The sequence below is a fragment of the Hylobates moloch genome, unplaced genomic scaffold (assembly GCF_009828535.3).
Source record: "Hylobates moloch isolate HMO894 unplaced genomic scaffold, HMol_V3 SCAFFOLD_12, whole genome shotgun sequence".
In the NCBI taxonomy this organism is placed as follows: Eukaryota; Metazoa; Chordata; class Mammalia; order Primates; family Hylobatidae; genus Hylobates; species Hylobates moloch.
The window spans coordinates 10617661-10639035 of NW_026652287.1; the positions used below are offsets into that span (position 1 = coordinate 10617661).

Consider the following 21375-nt stretch of genomic DNA (forward strand, 5'->3'; position numbering starts at 1 on the left):
GGTGAAACTCCGTCTCTACTAAAAATACAAAAATTAGCCAGGCGTGGTGGTGCATGCCTGTAATCCCAGTTACTCGGAGGCTGAAGTAGGAGAATCGTTTGAACCCGGGACCACCTCCTGGGTTGGGAGCCAATATCGCGCCACTGCACTCCAGCCTGGGAGACAGAGTAAGACTCTGTCTCAAAAAACGACAACAACAACAACAAAAACAGGCTGGGCATGGTGGCTCACGCCTGTAATCCCAGCATTTGGGAGGCTGAGGTGGGTGGATCAGCTGAGGTCAGGAGTTTGAGACCAGCCTGGCCAACATGGCAAAACCCCGTCTACTAAAAAAATACAAAAATAAGCCAGGTGTGGTGTCGTGCACCTGTAATCCCAGCTACTTGGGAGGCTGAGGCAGGAGAATCCCATAAACCCAGGAGGCAGAGGTTGCAGTGAGACAAGATCATGCCACTGCACTCCAGCCTGGGTGACAGAGTGAGACTCTGTCTCCAAAACAAAACAAAACAAAAAACAAAACCACAAAAACCAAAACCACAAAAAACAAAAAACAAAACAAACAAAAAAACAAAAAGAAAACATCATGCTGAGTGAGAAGTCAGACACAAAAGGCCACAGAGTATATGATTCCATTTACATGGAAAGTCCAGAATAGGCAAACCCATGGAGACAGAAAGTTTCGTGGTTGACCCCGGCAGGGACCCAGTGTTGCTGGGGAAGGGAGAAGTGGAGAACGATTGCGGCTGGGTGCAAGGTTTCTTTCTGGGGTGATTAAAATGTTTTGGAACCAGATAGAAGTGGTGGTTGCACAACCATGTGAGTGTACTGTCAGTGAATTATTCACTTAACCTGGTTAATTTTATGTGAATTTCATCTCAATAAAAAGAAAAATCGGCCAGATGTAGTTGCTCACACCTGTAATCCCAACACTTTGGAAGGCCAAGGTGGGAAGATCGCTTGAGCTCAGGAGTTTGTGACCAGCGTGGGAAATATAGTGAAATCTCATGTCTATTTATTTTTTTAAAAGAGAGGGGCCAGGCCAGGCGTGGTGGCTCACACCTGTAATCCCAGCACTTTGGGAGACCAAGGCAGGCAGATCACTTCAGGTCAGGAGTTCGAGACCAGCCTGGCCAACATGGTGAAACCCCGTCTCTACTAAAAATATAAAGTAGCTGGGTGTGGTGGCAGGTGCCTGTAATCTCAGCTACTCGGGTGGCTGAAGCAGGAGAATCGCTTGAACCCAGGAGGCAGAGGTTGCAGTGAGCCGAAAATTGCACCACTGCACTCCAGCCTGGGTGACAGAGTGAGACTTTGTCTCAAAAAAAAAAAAAAAAAAAAAAAAAAGAGAGAGAGAAATCATGTTATTGTTATACTCTATTTCATAATACATGTTTGCTTTAACATAAACATTTAAAGTTTTTACTAGAAAAGTTGCCCATCTGTGGCTTTGCATCTGACCACAGCTCCTTTTCTGCCCGGCACAGCAGGCTCTGCAGAGTGGTGAGGGAGGTGGGTGCCCCAGATGTAGGCTTAGAAATCATGAAGGTGGCCAGTCGCCCAGAGACTCACGCTGACCCATGCTGGGCAGAGAGGTGCCCGGCAGAGGCCTCTCCTGAGAGCCAGGCCCTAGAGCTTGGTGGGAACTGGCCTTGGAACCCACAAAGCATTCAGGAGCTCAGGGTAGCAGCCGATTCTCTGGGCGCTGCAGTGCTGGAACTCACCCAGGGAAAATTATTTTCCTGGGGCCTAAATTTAGTCCAGGGAGCTTGGACAGGAATTATGTCATTCCCTGAACTCACATAGCAGTAAACAAGTTCAAAGCAAGGTCAACAGCTGGTGGCCGACCTGCCCCGTCCCGGCAGACAGCACGCACCCACCTGGGAAGGCCACATGGGTCTGTCCTTGTGCCTTTCCCACGGGCAGCTTGGGCAGCAGGCAGGTGGATCCTAGCTGAGCAGTGCAGGGCAGCCGTGCAGGCCCAGGGGCCTGGGGTGGCCAGAGAGGACCCTGGTGTGGCTCCCACCTGCATCCCACCAATTTAGCATCTGGTGGTGGTGGTGAGAAAGTAGCAACCAACTGGACACACTAACTCAAAACATAATTCCTGCTGCGGAGCTCAAATCGGGCTTCTAGAGCAAAGGAGACACACACCCCCAACGTGGGAGAAACAAGGCCACGGCCAGAAAGAAACCAGGATGGGAAAGAAGCAGGAACGCGGCTGCACAGGAAGCCCATGTCTGTCCTTGGGACCCCCGCAATCGCTCCCCCTACAGAAGGGCAGACAAGGCAACCCCGCAGCTCCCAGACCCTCCTCCTAAGCCCCAGCTCCAGGCCGAGCACTTTGCTGGCGTTCTCACCCCCTTCGCTCCCGGCAAGGGAGGCAGCTTCTGTTTATCCCATTTTATTTTCTGTTGAGACAGGGTCTCGCTCTGTCGCCCATGCTGGAGTGCACTGGCACGATCATGGCTCACTGCAGCCTCTACCTCCCAGGCTCAAGTGATCCTCCCACCTCAGCCTCCCGAGCAGCTGGTCGTCCCATTTTACAAACAAGGAAGTAGGAGGGTGTGTGGAGGTGATGTTGCCTGCCCAAGGCCACACAGCTGGTGAGTGTCCACCTGGATGTGACCACAGCCCTCATCTCACCCCCTCTGCCTTCTGCCTGCAGAACCACCTTCCAGGGAAGCCTGGTGGGCATGCTGAGATCACGGGGGCCATGAGGAGAGGTGAGAGGGGATGACACATACTGTACCCAGTGAAGGCTATGGCAAAGCCACTAGGGCACTGGGTCTCAGCAGGGGGTGATTTTACCACTGCCCCCATCCTGGGGACATTGGTTAACAACTGGAAACATTTTGGTGGAGGCCAGGGATGCTGCTCAATGTCCCGCAATGCACAGGATGGCCCCCCACAATAAAGAAGGATCCGAGACTGGATGTGGTGGCTCACGCCTGTAATCCCAACACTGGGAGGCTGAGGCGGGCGGATCACCTGAGGTCAGGAGTTTGAGACCAGCCTGGACAACATGGTGAAACCCTGTCTCCGCTAAAAATACAAAAATTAACCAGGTATGATGGCAAATGCACGCCTGTAGTCCCAGCTGCTCGTGAGGCTGAGGCAGAAGAATCAGTTGAACCCGGGAGGCAGAGAGGTTGCAATGAGCCCAGATTGCATCACTGCACTCCAGCCTGGGTGACACAGCGAGACTCCGTCTCAAAAAAAAAAGAATGATCCGTCCCCAAATGCCAGGGGTTCTGAGGCTGAGAACCCCTGCACTAGTGGTGTCATCCTACCTATGACTTCTCGGGGGAAAAGCCAGGCAGAACCTGTGACATTCTGAGTGCATATGCAGCCTCTGACTAAATGGTTCCACTTCCAGGGACGCAGCCTGCAGAGCCACCTGCACCTGGGCAAAGATGGAGAGAGATGAGGGTACCAGACCCCCCCCCATGACTGCATGTGCAAAACAAAAGACAGGAACACCTAAGTGACCATCACTAAGGGACTGTTCAAATAAATTATGGCACAGTCACAGATTTGAACGGGAAGTATTACAGTTGATATGGAGAATGGCATGAACCTGCAATCTCTGCCTCCTGGGTTCAAGCTAGTCTCCTGTCCTAGCCTCCCAAGAAACTGGGATTACAAGTGTGCAACACCACGCCGGGCTATTTTTTGTATTTTTAGTAGAGATGGGGTTTCACCATGTTGGCCAGGCTGGTCTCAAACTCCTGACCTCAGGTGATCCACCTGCCTCAGCCTCCCAAAATGCTAGGAATACAGGCATGAGCCACCGTGCCTGGCCTCTCCAGCATATTTGAAGAGCCAATTGCTTACCCCACTGAGCGAGGGAGGCCTTCCAAATTCCTGTTATTTCCAGCTTTCTTTCCCAACACTCCCTATTTTGAGCTCTGTGGTCCTGCCACACCACACTTTCTTAGTTTCTTCTTCTTTTTCTTTCCTTTTTTTTTTTAAGACAGGGTCATGCTCTGTCATCCAGGCTGGAGTGCAGTGGGACGATCATGCTCACTGCAACCTCCACCTCCCAGGCTCAAGCAATTCTCCCACCTTAGCATCCTGAGCAGCTGGGACTACAGGCGCATGCCTATAGTTTTATGTATTTTGCGTATATTTTTAATGTATTTTGTGTATTTTTATATATTTATGTATTTTTATATATTTTTTATGTATTTTGTGTATATATTTTTTTACACGTTTCACTCTCATTGCCCAGGCTGGAGTGCAGTGGTGTGATCTCAGCTCACTGAAACCTCCGCCTCCTGGGTTCAAGCAATTCTTCAGCCTCAGCCTCCCGAGTAGCTGGGATTACAGGCGCTTGCCACCACACCCAGCTAATTTTTTGTATTTTTAGTAGAAACGGGGTTTCGCCATGTTGGGCAGGCTAGTCTCGAACTCCTGACCTCAGGTGATCCGCCCACCTCAGCCTCCCAAAGTGCTGGGATTACAGGCGTGACCCACTGTGCCCTGCCTAATTTTTGTATTTTTGGTAGAGATGAGATTTCACCATGTTGCCCAGGCTGGTCTCAAACTCCTGGGCTCAAGTGATCTTCGCCTCAGCCTCCCAAGTAGCTGGGACCACAGGCGTGTACTACCACATCCAGCTAATTTTTAAATTTTTTGTAGAGATAGGGCTTCACCATGTTGCTCAAGCTGGTCTCGAACTCCTGAGCTCAAGCGATTCACCCACCTTGACCTCCCAAAATGCTGGGATTACAGGCATGAGCCATTGTGCCCAGCCAGCCTGCCTCCTTTCTAATACCAGGTCAAGACAGCAACTCCTCCAAGAAGCCTTCCTGGAGGCCCCTCAAATCCCTTTTTAACTGTGTCCATCACAGCAGTGACTATGAACTCAAAAGCCCCATGAGGGGCCAGGCAATACCACAAATGAATCAAGTGGGCTGTTTGATTCAGACATAGATAAGCTTCACAAATAAAATGTTAAGAAAGACTCTCTTCAAATATGTACTTTTCCAGTTTTCTTAAAAAAATAGCCTTCTCAGCCTAGGCGCGGTGGCTAACGCCTATAATCCCAGCACTTTGGGAGGCTGAGGCGGGTGGATCACCTGAGGTTGGGAGTTCAAGACCAGCCTGACCAACATGGAGAAAACCCGTCTCTACTAAAAGTAAAAAAGTAGCCGGGCGTGGGGGCGCATGCCTGTAATCCCAGCTACTCTGGAGGCTGAGGCAGGAGAATCACTTGAACATGGGAGATGGAGGTTGTGGTGAACCAAGATTGCACCATCGCACTCCAGCCTGGGCAACAAGAGTGAAACTCTGTCTCAAAAAAAAAAAAAAAGCCTTCTCCAGACTTTTTCTTTTCTACCTTCACTTTTAATAGAGAAATAGCTTCAAGAAACATCTTGGCTGGGTGTGGTGGCTCATATCTGTAATCCTAACACTTTGGAAGGCCAAAGTGGGAGGATCACTGGAGCCCAGAAGTTCAAGACCAGCCTGGGCAACACAGGAACACCTCGTCCGTACAAAAAACTATAAAAATTACCAGGGCATGGTGGTGCATGTCTGTAGTCCCAGTTACTTGGGAGACTGAGGCAGGAGGATCACCTGAGCCCAGCAGTTCAAGGCTGCAGTGAGCTGAGATTGTACCACTGTACTCCAGCCTGGGCAACAGTGAGACCCCATTTCTTTTTTTCTTTTTTTTTTTTGAGACGGAGTCTCGCTCTGTCGCCCAGGCTGGAGTGCAGTGGTGCGATCTCGGCTCACCACAAGCTCCGCCTCCTGGGTTCACACCATTCTCCTGCCTCAGCCTCCCGAGTAGTTGGGACTACAGGCACTTGCCACCATGCCCGGATAATTTTTTTGTATTTTTAGTAGAGACGGGGTTTGACCATGTTAGCCAGGATGGTCTCGATCTCCTGACCTCATGATCCACCCGCCTCAGCCTCCCAAAGTGTGGGGATTACAGGCGTGAGCCACTGCACCCGGCCAAGACCCCATTTCAAACAAACAAACAAAAACCAAGAAATAGTCCGGGCGTGGTGGTTCACACCTGTAATCCCAGCACTTTAGGAAGCCGAGGGGGGTGGATCACGAGGTCAGGAGATTGAGACCAGCCTGGCCAACATGGTGAAACCCCATCTCTACTAAAAATACAAAAATTAGCCAGGCGTGGTGGTGCACGCCTGTAATCCCAGCTACTCAGGAGCTGGGGCAGGAGAATCGCTTGAACCTGGGAGGCAGAGGTTGCAGTGAGCCGAGATCACGTCACTGCACTCCAGCCTGGGCAACATAGCAAGACTCCGTCTGGAAAAAAAGAAAAAAAAAAACCCAAGAAATATCTTAATTTTCCTTTTAAAATCTACAGTAAGAAAAACAATAGTGGCCATGAGGTAACACAGGGCAAGTGGCCTTCGGCCTTGGTTTAGAGAGACAATAGGGAAGGGTCTCTTCTGCTTCAGCTGGTAACCGCCCCATGGAAAAGCAGGCCTGGTATTGTCAAAGCTGATTCTTCAAAAGAAGCTAGAAGTCAATCCTGTTTTAAGCTCAATTTTTAAATTTTGACATCACATTCAAATTTAAAAAATGATACTGCAGGGTTCTGTATAGCCAGACTCTCACACCACGGGCTGGATGGAGTCTGTCCGCACCTCTGCCAATGAGTCCTTCGTTCCAGTGTCTGTCTCCCCTGCTGACCTATGGGTTCTTGGGGTGCAGGAAGCAGAGTGCAGCTATGACTGGGGCCCTGGCGCCAGCCCAGGGCCTCTTTGCACAGGGGTGCGGATCAGCTCTGTAGTAGGGGATGGCCTTTCTCCTAGAACCACACTGGCTGCTCCCAGGACACACGCCCTGAGCCCTGGGGTGGCCCTAGCTGCAGGCTGGTCACATTTGCCACTCCACATTCCATTCTCGCCAGCTCCTCGTGGGTATGCAAGGCGCTCCAGACCTGGCCTGCCCTCCCCAGACCCGCTCAGCCACTGCTCTCCCTCCAGGTGCCCAGAGTCACCCTCAGGTCCACACTCACCCCTATGTACTGCCCAACACAGGCTCTCACCTCACATTCCAAATATACCTCCAGTTAGACCATCCAGAATGCTGCTCATTTTCTTAGATGCAGTAACAGTATTTGTAATTCTGTACGAGAATGCCTTTTTTTTTTTTTTTTTAGCAAGGTCTCACCCTGTTACCCAGGCTGGAGTGTTGCAATCACAGCTCACTGCAGCCTCGACCTCTCAGGTTCAGTCAATCCTCCTGGGACTACAGGCGCGTGCCACCATGCCGGGCTCATTTTTATATTTTTTGTAGAGATGGGGTTTCATCTTCTTGCCTAGGGTGTTCTTAAACTTCTGGGCTCAAAAGATCCTCCTGCCTCGGCCTCCCAAAGTGCGGAGATTATAAGCATAAGCTACTGTGCGCAGCCCAGAATGTCTTTACTTTTAAAAGACACGTGCTGACATGTTTAGGGATGAAATGTCCTGAGATCTGTAACTTACTTTCAAATGGTCCCAGAAAAACTACAAAGCAAAAGAAACCCAAGAGCCAACAACTGCCAAGTGCAGCAGGTGGATATACAGGATGGTATTAAGCCATTCTTTTAATTTTTCTGTAGAGACTCAAAATAAACACACACACATATATATCTTTGTACACATTCACACAATCACACACACACTCTCACACAATCACCCCATCATCTGTTCTTCATCCTTCAGATCATGTCACCCAAGCCCCCAGTGGCTCCCGTCTTACCATGAAAACCCAGGCCAGGCAGTGGCCTTACGAGCCCCCCACACCTGAGGCGCTGCCTCCTGTCTGACCCCATCTTATTATTATTAACTTTTTAAAAATTTTCTGAGACAGAGTCTCGCTCTATCGCCCAGACTGGAGTGCAATGGCACAATCTCGGCTCACTGCAACCTCCGCCTCCCGGGTTCAAGTGATTCTCTTGCCTCAGCATCCTGAGTAGCTGGAATTACAGGCACATGCCACCACACTCCGCTAATTTTTGTATTTTTAGTAGAGACAGGGTTTCACCGTGTTGGCCAGGCTGGTCTTGAACTCCTGACCTCAAGTGATCCACCTGCCTCAGCCTCCCAAAATGCTGGGATTACAGGTGTGAGCCACCGTGCCTGGTGCCCATCTTATTTTCCAGCTCCTCACTCACTCTTACCTTTGCTCACACTGCTCTCCTCCTGGATCCCCACATGGCTTCCTCAGTTGCCCAGTTTGAGCCTTGTCTTGTTCAAAGGCTGCCCCCACCACCGCATTTAAAATTGCAACTCCCCAGGTCATTCAGCAAGATCTCCCCACCCCTTTCCTACTTTATAATTCTCTGCCACACTTATCTTCCTAATACTAGGTTGCCTGATTTTTAAATATATTTAAAATTTCTTATTAATATAATTATATTTTGAGCCAAGGTCTCACTCTGTCACCCAGGCTGCAGTCCAGTTGTGTGATCATGGCTCACTGCAGCCTCCAACTCCTGAGCTCAAGGGATACTCCCGCCTCAGCCTCCTGAGTAGCTGGGACCACAGGCACATGCCACCATGCCCAGCTCATCTTAAAGCATTTTTTTGTAGAGACGGGGTCTTGCTATGCTGCCCAGGCTGGTCTCAAACTCTTGGCCTCAAGTGATCCTCCTGCTTCAGCCTCCCAAAGCATTAAGATTATAGGTGTGAGCCACCATGCCTGGCCAATTGTTTGATTTTTATTTATTTACTTGTTTTTGAGACAGGGTCTTATTGTCACCCAGGCTGGAGTGCAGAGCCATGATCACGGCTCACTGTAGCCTTGACCTCCTGTGCTCAAGTGATCCTCCAACCTCGGCCTCCTGAGCAGCTGGATCACAGGTGTGTGCCACCTCACTTGGCTATTTTTTTTCTTTTTTGGTAGAGATGAGGTCTTGCTATGTTGCCCAGGCTGGTCTTGAACTCCTGGGCTCAAGTGCGGGGATTACAGGCATGAGCCACTGCACCTGGCCTGATTTTTTCAATTCCCCCATGAGACCATGCACTCCAGGCGTCACCTCTCTTTACTGTCTCCTTGCTGGGGCTGGCACATGACAGGGCCTCCTGAACACTTAGCCACAGACAGCCTGAAGGCCGGTTATAGGGAGGCCATCAGAGCCCCACCTCCAGAGGCCACGTACCTTCGGCTCCTGGGTGCTCCTTCCCATCAGCCTGGGCCTCATCTGCCTTGGCCTCGGTGCCGTCGCTGGGCACAGCTGAGTTGGGCTCTGGAGCGGGGCTGGAGTTGCTGCTGTTCTCCTGTTTGATGGGGGAGGCATCTGCGATGGAGCTCTGGTTGCTGTTATCGTCTGTGGGGGGTGGGAACAGAACCACAGGATGAAATCCCACAGCTGCCAAGGACGGGTAGGTCAGAGGGCTCGGCATCCCTGTGCCTCAATGCCCAGAACCCCATGGCAGCTCTCCCAGGGAAGGGTCTGGTTATCGTTTTTTTTGTTTGTTTGTTTTGTTTTTGAGACGGATCTCACTCTGTCGACCAGGCTGGAGGACCGTGGTGCAATCTTGGCTCACTACCTCCGCCTCCCGGGTAGCTGGGATTACAGGCACTCACCACCACGCCTGGCTAATTTTGTATTTTTAGCAGAGACGGAGTTTCACCATGTTGGCCAGACCCATCTCGAACTCCTGACCTCAGGTGATCCGCCTGCCTTGGCCTCCCAAAGTGGTGGGATTACAGGCGTGAGCCACTGCACCTGGCCGTGTGGTAGGGGTCTGGATACTGGATACTCCTCCTCCTTGGACCCCTGAGCTCACTCCCGCCCCCCGACCCCCACCCACCCACCCAAGCACCACAGCCGTCCCATGTGTCCAGAGAGGCAAAGAATTCCAGCACTGGCCTGACCTTCCCCACACTGAGCCAATGGTACCCTGTGTCTGGAGGCAGCCAGCTGGGGATGGTGGCCTAATATATTTAAAATCCTGGGGGGACATTTGAGGCCTCATTCTGGGTGTAGAAACCAGACACCTTGTGTGTCTGGCAGGGAAACGATACAGAAGACACGGCATGGTCCGTGAGGCGGGATTGACAAGACGTTCTGTCTGACTGCATCTAGCCTGGAGCCGAGTTACACTTGATAGGAAATAAAAGGGAGAGAGAGACAGCGGGAGGTGGCACATTCCACGGGACACGTGGTCCACTCCCTTAAAGTCAGTATCATATTAAAAAAAAAAAAAAAGTTGGGGGAGGGGAGATGACTTTAGAATAAAGAAAGCTAGGAGACTCGACTAAATATGATGTATGGAAATTATTTGGATCCTGTTTCAAACGTGCCAGCTGTAACACTTTGGAACAATTGGGGAATTTGAATATGGTCTGGGTTTTAAAAGCCATTAAGGAACTGTTGTGGCCGGGCGCGGTGGCTCACACGTGTAATCCCAGCACTTTGGGAGACCGAGGCGGGCGGATCACGAGGTCAGGAGATCGAGACCACGGTGAAACCCTGTCTCTACTAAAAATACAAAAAAATTAGCCAGGCGTGGTGGCGGGCGCCTGTAGTCCCAGCTACGCGGAGAGGCTGAGGCAGGAGAATGGCATGAACCCGGGAGGCGGAGCTTGCAGTGAGCCGAGATTGCGCCACCGCACTCCAGCCTGGGCGACAGAGCGAGACTCCGTCTCAAAAAAAAAAAAAAAACAAAAAAAACACAAAGGAACTGTTGTTAATTTAGTTAGAAGTGATCATGGGACAGTGGGTATGTAGAAACATCATATTTTTAGCAATGCATGCTATGACGTTTAGGTGCAGACTTGAATGTCATGAGGCAGGGAAATTTACCAGAAAATGCTTCAGTGCAGGCTGCAGGCCACTGTCAGGACTCTCTGAACTTTTACACTTTTTTTTTTTTTTTTTTGAGATGGAGTCTTGCTCTGTCACCCAAATTGCAGTGCAATGGCGCGATCTGGGCTCACTGCAACCTCCATCTCCCGGGTTCAAGCAATTCTCCTGCCTCAGCCTCCCAAGTAGATTACAGGTGCCCGCCACCATACCTGGCTGAGTTTTGTATTTTTTAGTAGAGACGGGTTTCTCCATGTTGGCCAGGCTGGTCTCGAACTCTTGGCCTCAGGTGATCTGCCCACCTCAGCCTACCAAAGCGCTGGGATTACAGGTATGAGCCATCGCACCCGGCCACTAGCTGTGTATTTTTTACACAGCTATGTGTAAAATGTGAATTATATTTTAATTACAAAAATTTAACATATTGAAAAAATACATGAGACAAATACGGCATCATGTTCATGAAAATCAAGGTGGAGTGTACAGGGGGATCGTATTCCTCTCTCTACTGTTCTTGACAACAAAACCCTTCACAATACAAAGCAGAAAGAGAAGGGGTAATTAGGCAATGACATTGACAGTTGGGCTGGAGGCAGAGCTGGGGCCCAGGCTACACCTCCCCTTGTCCTGCGCCCCCTTCTCAGGCACAGAGTCACTCTATTTATTTTTTTGAGATGGAGCCTGTCACCCAGGCTGGAGTGCAGTGGGGCGATCTCGGCTCACTATAATCTCCACCACCTGGTTCAAGCGATTCTCATGCCTCAGCCTCCCAGGTAGCTGGGATTACAGGCATGCACCACCATGCTCAGTTAACTTTTGTTATTATTATTTTTTAGTAGAGACGGGGTTTCGCCGTGTTGGCCAGGCTGCTCTTGAACTCCTGACCTCAGGTGATCTGCCCGCTTCAACCTCCCAAAGTGCTGGGATTACAGGAGTGAGCCACCACACCCAGCCATTTATGTATTTTTTGTTTTTAGAGACAGGGTCTCGCTCTGTCACCCAGGCTGGAGTACAGCAGCACAATCATAGCTCACTGCAGCCTCAAACTCCTAGGCTCAAGCCATCATCCTGCCTCTGCCTCCTGAGTAGCTGGGGCCACAGGCATGTGCCACTGCATCTGGCTAATTTTTAAGTTTTTTGAGATGGGGTCTCACTATTTCGCCCAGGCTCTCTTGTACCCCTGGGCTCAAGTGATCCTCCTGTCTTGGCCTCCCAAAGCACTGAGATCATAGGCCTGAGCCACTATGCCCGACCTAGGAGAGTCGTTTTAAACAGAAGAGACCGAAGTGGAGGTTTCAAAACCAAAGCAGCCTTTCTGGGGGCCATGCTCACCTGGGGCGCCGGCCACTTTTGTAAACATGAGAAAGAGACAGACACCCCAACAGACCTGGGCACTTGCCACCGTGCCAGGCACTGGGCAAAAGCATTTATGATCACCTTGTGGAATCCTCCCCACAACCCGTTGGAAAGGCACTGTTACCACCTTCACTTTCCGGAGGGGGAAACTGAGGCTGGGAGCAGCAGAGCCACTTGCCGGACCCATCTGCCCAATTCCCAGCCCCACGCCCCTCCTCTACCTCAACCTGCCGAGGAAGCACCAGGCAGTCAGGCGGCCCCACACGGGTAACCTGGATCTGATTTTAACTATACCCTGGGGTGCTCGTTACACAAAAGCATCCTCTTGTGAACTCCGGGACTTAAAAAAAAAAAAAGAAGGATATGTGCTCCCCGATTTCTCCCTTGAGAAAATCTAAACTTCCTACGGTAAGCATGTGTGCAAGAAGCTGGCCCCATAGGTTCCTGAGGTTGTGTTAATTAATGACAATGAGCACTAATGTTTAACGTCTGGTCTAGCCTGGTAGCCTGGTAACAGCGTGACCCCGATACTTGGGCTAACTTCAGCTGAGTCTTGTGGACTAAAGGGCCCGGGGCACCGCCCTCTCCTTCATCTCCTGCTGTACCCATCCTCCCACGTGAAGCCTTCCAGAAAACTTGCCCGGCCCACACCTTTCCCTGACCTTCCCATTTACACACTCTGCAGTCTGACTGGCTTTTGGCTGCACATGCACTAAAATGAAAATGAGAAAGTGAACAGGGCTCCTGTGTCTGGGGACCTGGTTTGTTCAGCATTCTAGATTTTTCTGGAGGAGAGTTCGTTCAGGTCACAAATCTGGATCTTTTTTTTTTTTTTTTTTTTTTTTTGGAGACACAGCCTCACTCTCTTGCCCAGGCTGGAGTGCAGTGGTGCAATCTTGGCTCACTGCAACCTCCTCTTCCCGATTCAAGGGATTTTCCTGCCTCAGCCTCCCGAGTAGCTGGGATTAAAGGTGCCTGCCACCATGCCTGGCTAATTTTTGTATTTTTAGTAGAGATGGGGTTTCACCATTGTTTGGCCAGGCTGGTCTCCAACTCCTGACCTTAAACGATCCTCTCAACTTGGCCTCCCAAAGTGCTGGGATTACAGGTGTGAGCCACCACGCCCAGCCACAAACCTGGATTCTGTCTTCAAAGGACCTCAAATGCCAGCAATGGCACTGGAAGTTATGAACTTGCTAACCATGCATGTTACTTCACCTCACTGGGCCTTAGTTTCTCCGTCTGTAAAATGGGGTTGGTTATTAGACTCAAATGAGGCAATGATGTAACGGGCTTAGCACAATACTTGGCACATTGTGACGGTTTCATAAATGTAAGCTGTTAACATGCCAAGGTTTTTAAAAGTTTTATTATAGGCTGGGCACAGTGGGTCATGCCTATACTCCCAGCACTTTGGGAGGTTGAGGGAGGAGGATTGCTTGAACTCAGGAGTTTGAAAACAGCCTGGGCAACATAGCAAGACCCTGTCTCTATTTTTGAATAAAATAAAATAATTTTTTTTTGATGGAGTCTTGCTCTGTCGCCCAGGCTGGAGTGCAGTGGCGTGATCTCAGCTCACTGCAACCTTCGCCTCCAGGTTTAAGCGATTCTCCTCCCTCAGCCTCCCAAGTAGCTGGGATTACAGGCATGTAGCACCACACCCAATAATTTTTGTATTTTTAGTAGAGATGGGATTTTACCATAGAGACCAGGCTGGTCTCTAACTCCTGACTTCAAATGATCCTCCCACCTCGGCCTCGTAAAGTGCTGGGATGACAGGCATGAGCCACCATGCCTGGCCCAAAATAAAATATTTACTATGTAATATATATATTTAAGAGATGGGGTCTTGCTCTTTGCCCAGACTGGAATGCAATGGTGCAATTACTATTCACTGCAGCCTCCAACTCCCAGGTTCAAACGATCCTCAGCCTCCAGAGTAGCTGTGACTATAGGTACGCATCACCACAACCTGCTAATTTAAATTTATTATTAATATTTTTTAATCTATTTTTTTTGAGACTGAGCCTTGCTCTGTCGCCCAGGCTGGAATGCAGTGGTGTGATCTTGGCTCACTGCAAGCTCCACCTCCCGGGTTTACGCCATTCTCTTGCCTTAGCCTCCCGAGTAGCTGGGACTATAGGCACCCGCCACCACGCCCAGCTAATTTTTTTGTATTTTTAGTAGAGATGGGGTTTCACCGTGTTAGCCAGGATGGTCTCGATCTCCTGACCTCGTGATCTGCCTGCCTCGGCCTCCCAAAATGCTGGGATTACAGGCATGAGCCACCTATTTTTTTTTTTTTTTTTTTTTTTGTAGAGATGAGGTCTCCCTATGTTGCCCAGGCTGGTCTCAAACTCCTACGCTCAAGTGATCCTCCTAACTCGGCCTCCCGAAGTGCTGGGATTACAGGTGTGAGCCACTGTGCTTGCCCCCATGCCAAAGTTTTTCAGAGATTATTTAATTTAATCCTCACAGTGAGTTTATGAAGTAGGCATTACCATCCCCATTCTACAGCTTAAAACTAAACAAACCCCAAAGCTAGAGGTTAAGCAAATAGCCCAAGATCACACAGCCAGGGGACGGTGCAGGGAGAGTCAGGATGTGAACCCAGGTGGGGTCCTGGCCTCAGCTCGAAAAGGCCCTCGGCTGTAATTTTGTGTCTGTGATCCAGCCCTCAGTCCTGAGTCGGGCCTGGGGTCTCCCCAGTCCCCAGAGGGAAAGGGGATGCTAAGGAATGCCACCGAGACAGGCCACATCCCAGCTCAAATATCTATTTCTGAAAATGAAACATAACCCAAGTATGATTGTATGGCTGCTTAGAGGGGCTTTCTTGACATCTTGACACATTAACCAGCAGCAAAGCCCCACTGCTCTTTTTTTTTTTTTTTTTTTTTTTTTGAGGCAGAGTCTCGCTCTATTGCCCAGGCTGGAGTGCAATGGCCTGATCTTAGCTCACTGCAACCTCCGCCTCCCAGATTCAAGTGATTTTCCTGCCTCAGCCTCCTGAGTAGCTGGGATTACAGGCACATGCCATCATGCCCAGCTAATTTTTGTATTTTTAGTAGAGATGGGGTTTTGCCATGTTGGCCAGGCTGGTCTTGAACTCCTGGCCTCAACTGACCCGCCCATACCAGCCTCCCAAAGTGCTGAGATTACAGCCGTGGGCCACTGTGCCTGGCTCCCACTATGCTTTTCTTTTTTCTTTCTTTTTTTTTTTTTTTGAGACGGATGCTCACTCTGTCACCCGGGCTGGAGTGCAGTGGCGCGATCTCGGCTCACTGCAGCTTCCGCTTCCTAGGTTCAAGCGATTCTCCTGCCTCAGCCTCCTGAGTAGCTGGGATTACAGGTGCCCGCCACTATACCCAGCTAATTTTTTGTATTTTTTTTCTTCTTTTTTTTTTGAGACGGAGTTTCGCTCTTGTTGCCCAGGCTGGAGTGCAATGGCGCAATCTCCGCTCACTGCAACCTCTGCCTCCTGAGTTTAAGTGATTCTCCTGCCTTAGCCTCCCGACTAGCTGGGATTACAGGCCTGCGCCACCATGCCTGGCTAATTTTGTAAACTTTTTAGTAGAGACGGGGCTTCTCCATGTTGGTCAGGCTGGTCTCAAACTCCCGACCTCAGGTGATCCACCCGACTCAGCCTCCCAAAGTGCTGGGATTACAAGCGTGAGCCACCACGCCCATTGTTTGTATTTTTAGTAGAGACAGGGTTTCACCATGTTGGCCAGGCTGGTCTCGAACTCCTGACCTTGTGATTTGCCTGCCTCGGCCTCCCAAAGTGCTGGGATTATAGGCGTGAGCCACCGCCACTGTGCTTTTCTAAAGTCTGTTCAGAAACCTGCCAGTCCCCCTGCCCTTGGAACTGGTGACTGTGTTTTCCACACAGGTCGATTTGGGCACGTGGGGAAGTTTGCTGGCCTTCCTTCCCCAGAACAAGACAGCCCTGGGTCTGGAGAGATCAGACACTCCAGCAAACCAATATTCCCTTCCAGTTCCTTATGTAGTTATTTATCTACTACTACCCGGCTGTACCAAAGCTTCCAGTGGTCAAAAGTACAAAGACATTGACATTAGGGTCAAGAGATAGAAAAAGGCAGGGGTTGCAGGCTCTTGTCCTAGCAGGCCAGGCAAGTGACAAAGAGGCAGTGGGTGAGCCAGGTGGGCTTAGAGGCGCCACACTCTTCCTAAGGGAAGGCCGCTCTGGCTTCAAGCAGTTCCAGGCAGTCCCTGCCTCGAGGGAGCACACAGCCACGGGGCTGCCCGATCTGATTTCTCAAGGGATGGCAGGATGGAGATTTCCTGATTTCTAAACATGGAAAGCCAACTTAATTTTTATGAAGCTTTAGGGACAGGCGCGGTGGCTCACACCTGTAAATCCTAGCACTTTGGGAGGCCAAGGCAGGCGTTGGAGACCAGGAGTTCGAGACCAGCCTGGGCAACATGGTGACACCTCATATCTACTAAAATACAAAAAAATGAGCCAGGCATGGTAGCACGTGCCTATAATACCAGCTACTCAGGAGGCTGAGGCAGAAGAATTGCTTGAATCCAGCAGGTGGAGGTTGCAGTAAGCTGAGATCGCACCACTGCACTCCAGCCTGGGTGACAGGAGCGAGACTCTGCCTTAAAGAATAGAAAAGAAAAAAAAAGGAGCTTTAGGTTTGAATCTCTGAGGGTGTTTTCCTTGGGTGGATGGAGAAAACCATGAGGACCTGCGGGGGACACTGGGGACTGGCTCGGAACGTTCTGTGTTTTGACCTGGGTGGTTACACGGGTGTGTGCAGTTTGGGAACATTTCATGGAGCCATACATATATCATTTGCACATTTCCTCTCAAATAAAAAGGTCAAAACAGAAACAGACACCAGCAACAGGAAACAATGGCAGACAGTACCATCTGGATTTGGTTGATGGACCTAGGTTACAATTTTTTTGTGGTTTTTTTTTTTTTTGCCTTTTGAAGAGATGGGGTCTCACTGTGTTGCCCAGGCTGGAGTGCAGCAGCTACTCTCAGGTGCAATCATAGCTCACTGCAGCCTTGAACTCCTGGGCTCAAGCGACCCTCCCGCCTCAGCCTCCCAAGGAGCTAGGACTACAGGTGCGTGTTTCCTGTACCTGGCTAAGTTACAACATTTGAAATTAAACAGCAAAGGAAGTTAGGTGTAGACATGGAAGGGCAGTTCCCAAGGTCCTGGTGGGATTAACATGAAATCAGAAAACCAGTTTGGAGGCCGGGCACGGTGGTTCATGCCTGTAATCCCAGCACTTTGGGAGGCCGTGGCCGGTAGATCACTTGAGGCCAGGAGTTTGAGACCAGCCTTGCCAACATGGTGGAACCCCGTCTCTACTAAAAAATACAAAAATCGGTCAGGGATGGTGGTGCATGGCTGTAGTCCCAGCTGCTTGGGAGGCTGAGGTAGGAGAACTGCTTGAACCCAGGCGGCATAGATTGCAGTGAGCCAAGACCATGCCACTGCACTCCGGCCTGGTCAACAGAGCAAGACTCCGTCTCAAAAACAAGACAAAACAAAATAAACAAATGAAATCCAGTTTGGAGATTTCCAGCAGCCAAAGCAAAATGGGAAACACAGCCATTTATATAATTTATATGAGGAGGGGAAAGAAACGTACACCCAAACAATCTTCCTGGGCACACGAGGCTGAGAGAAGCATCTCCTGCGAGGTTCTTGTCCCTGGGTGAGGAGAGGGTCTAATTTCTATGTCTCTGGCTTAGTTTATGTCTCTTGGCTTGGTACGCTGGGAAAAGAAACTTCCTGTCCTCTGCTGAGTCTTCTCCTTGGCACAGAGGCCTCCGGGCCCTGCCCAGCCCTCCTCCCCCTTGCCTGGAATGTGAACAAACCTGCTGGAGAAACAAAAACATGACCCAGTGCTTGGCCAAGGCCCCGGGCTGGGCAGGAGAGGCTGGCAGGCCACGGGCACTCACCATGCATGTCCATCATCCCTGGGGAGGAACTGTTCTCCGGAGTGGTCACCTCTGAGCCACACTTCTCGTCCTTGCCTTTTTTCTTATTCTTGTTTTTCTGCAGGGGAAAATGGAGCAGAAACCAAGTCACCAGATCGCGTGTGTGTGCACACGTGCTCAGAGCCCCTGGGGAGTGGTGTGAATATTTTATTCCCTCGAAGCCTCCTGGAGCCCCCAGGCCTCTGGAGGGTTTTCCTGGGCCTGCATTTGAACGCATCCTATTAGGGATTGGCCTCTGGGTCTCGCCCACTGTGGAATCAAAGAGCCCCACAGAGGGGAGGGTTCTGAGGCTGGCCCAGCTCTGGCACCCTGGGAAATAAACCTGCCTGTTTCTGGGGCTGTCAGCAGCAGTGTGCAAACACCCTGGCTGGCAGGACCTGCCTCCTCTTTTAGGGAGAGTATCTGGGGAAAAGGCCACCATCAGCCCAGAGCAGGTACAAAGTAATGCCAGGTGACCCAGAGGTCACTCATTTCTACCAGCTGCAGGCCCCCTGGGGCAGCCTTTCTCAAACTGTACTCCCCCGACCTCCAGCACAAAAGCGCAGGAGGAGTTAGGAGGGAAGACCCCGGGAGAAAGGAGGGAGGACCCCGGGAGAAAGGAGGGAGATCCCGGGAGAAAGGAGGGAGGATGGAGATGCTTTTTGTGCCATTCCTTTTTTTTTTTTTTTTTTGAGACAGAGTCTCGCTCTGTCGCCCAGGCTAGAGTGCAGTGGCGCGGTCATGGCTCACTGCAAGCTCCAACTCCCAGATTCAAGCGATTCTTCTGCCTCAGACTCCCAAATAGCTGGGGCTACAGGCGCCTGCCACCACACCCGGCTACTTTTTGTATTTTTAGTAGAGATGGGTTTCACCAATATATTGGCCAGGCTGGTCTTGAACTCCTGACCTCATGATCCGCCTGCCTCAGCCTCCCAAAGTCCTGGGATTACATGCGTGAGCCACCGTGCCTGGCCATTCCTTTTTTTTTTTTTTTTACGAAAGGAATAGAATCATGTTAGAAACAACCTTGGCTCAGTGGTAGGAGACTCATTAAATCAATCGTGGTACATTCATTCAATGAAATCGGATGCAACAATTACAGGGAATAAGGTGGTTCTTCACAGACTAACATGGGGTGATCTGCAAAATACTAACACATTAAAATATGTCAATATCGCCAAGATATATGTATAAGAAAGATGCAGGATATGTGAGCCTCACCACCAGTGGTAAGCAAAGGATGTGTGTGTGTGTGTGTGCATGTATTTACATGCATGTTTGCGAGCAAAGGCTCCCTTTAGAAGGATAAACAAAACCTGGTAACACCGGTTGCCTCCAGGGGTGAGAACTGGGGTGGGGATGGGGGGATGCATGCAGGGATGAGAGGCAGATTTATAAAAGATATGCAGTGAAAGAGTAACATCCGAAGATACACAAATCCAAACAGACAAAATGTGGATTGGTGGTTACCAGGGGCAGGCGAGGGGAATGGGGAGTGGCTGCTAATGGGTATGAGTTCCCTTTTTGGGGTGATGAAAATGTTCTGGAATTACAGTGGCGACAGGTGCACAACTCTGTGAATACACTAACTGAACTGAATACTTTAAAACAGTGACTTCTGGCCAGGCATGGTGGCTCACGCCTGTAATCCCAGCACTTTGGGAGGCTCAGGCAGGAGGATGGCTTGAGGCCAGGAGTTTGAGACCAGCCTGAGCAACACAGCCAGACCCCGTCTCTATTAAATAAATAAATAAATAAGCTAGGCGTGCGGCCAGGCGTGGTGGCTTACACCTGTAACCCCAGCACTTTGGGAGGCTGAGGCGGGAGGATCATGACGTTAAGAGCTCGAGACCACCCTGGCTAACATGGTGAAACCCTGTCTCTACTAAAAATACAAAAATTAGCTGCACGTGGTGGTGCACGCCTGTAGTCCTATCTACTTGGGAGGCTGAGGCAAGAGAATTGCTTGAACCTGGGAGCCAAGATTGCACCACTGCACTCCAGTCTGGCAACAGAGTGAGACTCCGTCTCAAAAAAAAAATGAATAAATAAAAATAATAAATAAATTAGCCAGGTGTCCATGCCTGCAGTCTCAGCTACTCAGAAGGCAGAGATAGAAGGATTGCTTGAGCCCAGGAGGTCGAGGCTGCAGTGAGCTATGATCCTGCCATTGCACTCCAGACTGGGCAACAGAGACCGTCTCTTAAAAAAAAAAAAAAGTGACTTCTATGATATGTAAATTGTCTTAATTAAAAAACTGTTTTGAATTTGAATTTTGTAACATATTTTACCTATTTAAAAGGATGAAATTTTCAAGAGTTCTAAGTAACAAAGGGATATAACCATATAGATACTGAGTGTTTAAAACAACAAAAAGCTCTCCCTCCACAAGGCAGATTCCCAGCCTCGACCTGCAGAGACTCAGCAGCTGGTGTGGGGCCCAGGAATCTGCATCTTCTCAAGGTGCTCAGCCAGGCCGAGAACCATCGCCCTAGAGGGAAAGGGGGTGGGGGAGTGGCACATGGCACATCATGGCTCACAGATGAAGAGGGAATTTGCATTTCTCGGCACCGTCTGCACAGCCGGCACAGTGCTAAGTATTCTCCGTGGTGATATATTGCTTTTACTCTGTTGCAGAAACCGCGATTTGGATGTTACTGCTCCATTACACAAAAGAGGGGACTAAAGCCCAGCAAGGTGGGGTCACCTGCCTAACATCACAGGTTAATCGGGGCTGGTCTGTCTGCCTCCAAATCCAACGGTCCCTTGAAGCCTAGAGCTGCCCGGTCCTTCCCGATGGCCCAGAGCTTACGTTTTCCCCTTGATCATATTCCATTTGGCACTTCCCTGATATCTGTTTCATGCTATTCTATAATTATCTTCCCCCAACGAGATTAGAAATTCCTTGAGAGCAGGGACCGCATCTTCTCAAATGCAACCGGCGTTTCTACACCTAATGGCGGGCAAGGCACAGACATGGGCCGGAGCCAGGAACTGCCTTCGAGGAGCCTGCCCTGCTCTTCCCTGGGAGATGCGGAGAGAGACCAAGGCTCAGTTCCTCTGGGGAAAGCAGCCCTGGTGGTTCTGGGAGCCCAGGCTAAAATCAGAAGGGACAACAAAGGCCCAAGTTCAGGGGTGAGCATGTGATCACGGGGTGAAGAAAGGAGCTACAGCCCTGCCCAGAGACCCAAGACTTGCCGGGCAGGTAACTGAAGATGGGGGCGAGAAACTTAGCCCCTGTCTTTTTGGAGGAAGCTGGACCCCCACATGCTTCCCCCAC

The 21375-nt window shown here is 50.3% G+C and overlaps 1 protein-coding gene across 4 annotated transcripts in view; it reads right to left on the reverse strand.

Moving 5' to 3' along the window:
* The window catches only part of BCL7A (BAF chromatin remodeling complex subunit BCL7A), a 40500-nt gene that overhangs the window by 8930 nt on the left and 10195 nt on the right, over nucleotides 1-21375 (reverse strand). For all 4 annotated transcript variants that reach the window (XM_032168462.2, XM_032168461.2, XM_058425541.1 and 1 more), the window contains 2 exons: nucleotides 18078-18174; nucleotides 9125-9292 (listed from right to left, as the gene is read on the reverse strand). In XM_032168462.2, the coding sequence (XP_032024353.1) occupies nucleotides 9125-9292; nucleotides 18078-18174 (265 nt within the window). The remainder of the gene's footprint in view (nucleotides 1-9124; nucleotides 9293-18077; nucleotides 18175-21375) is intronic.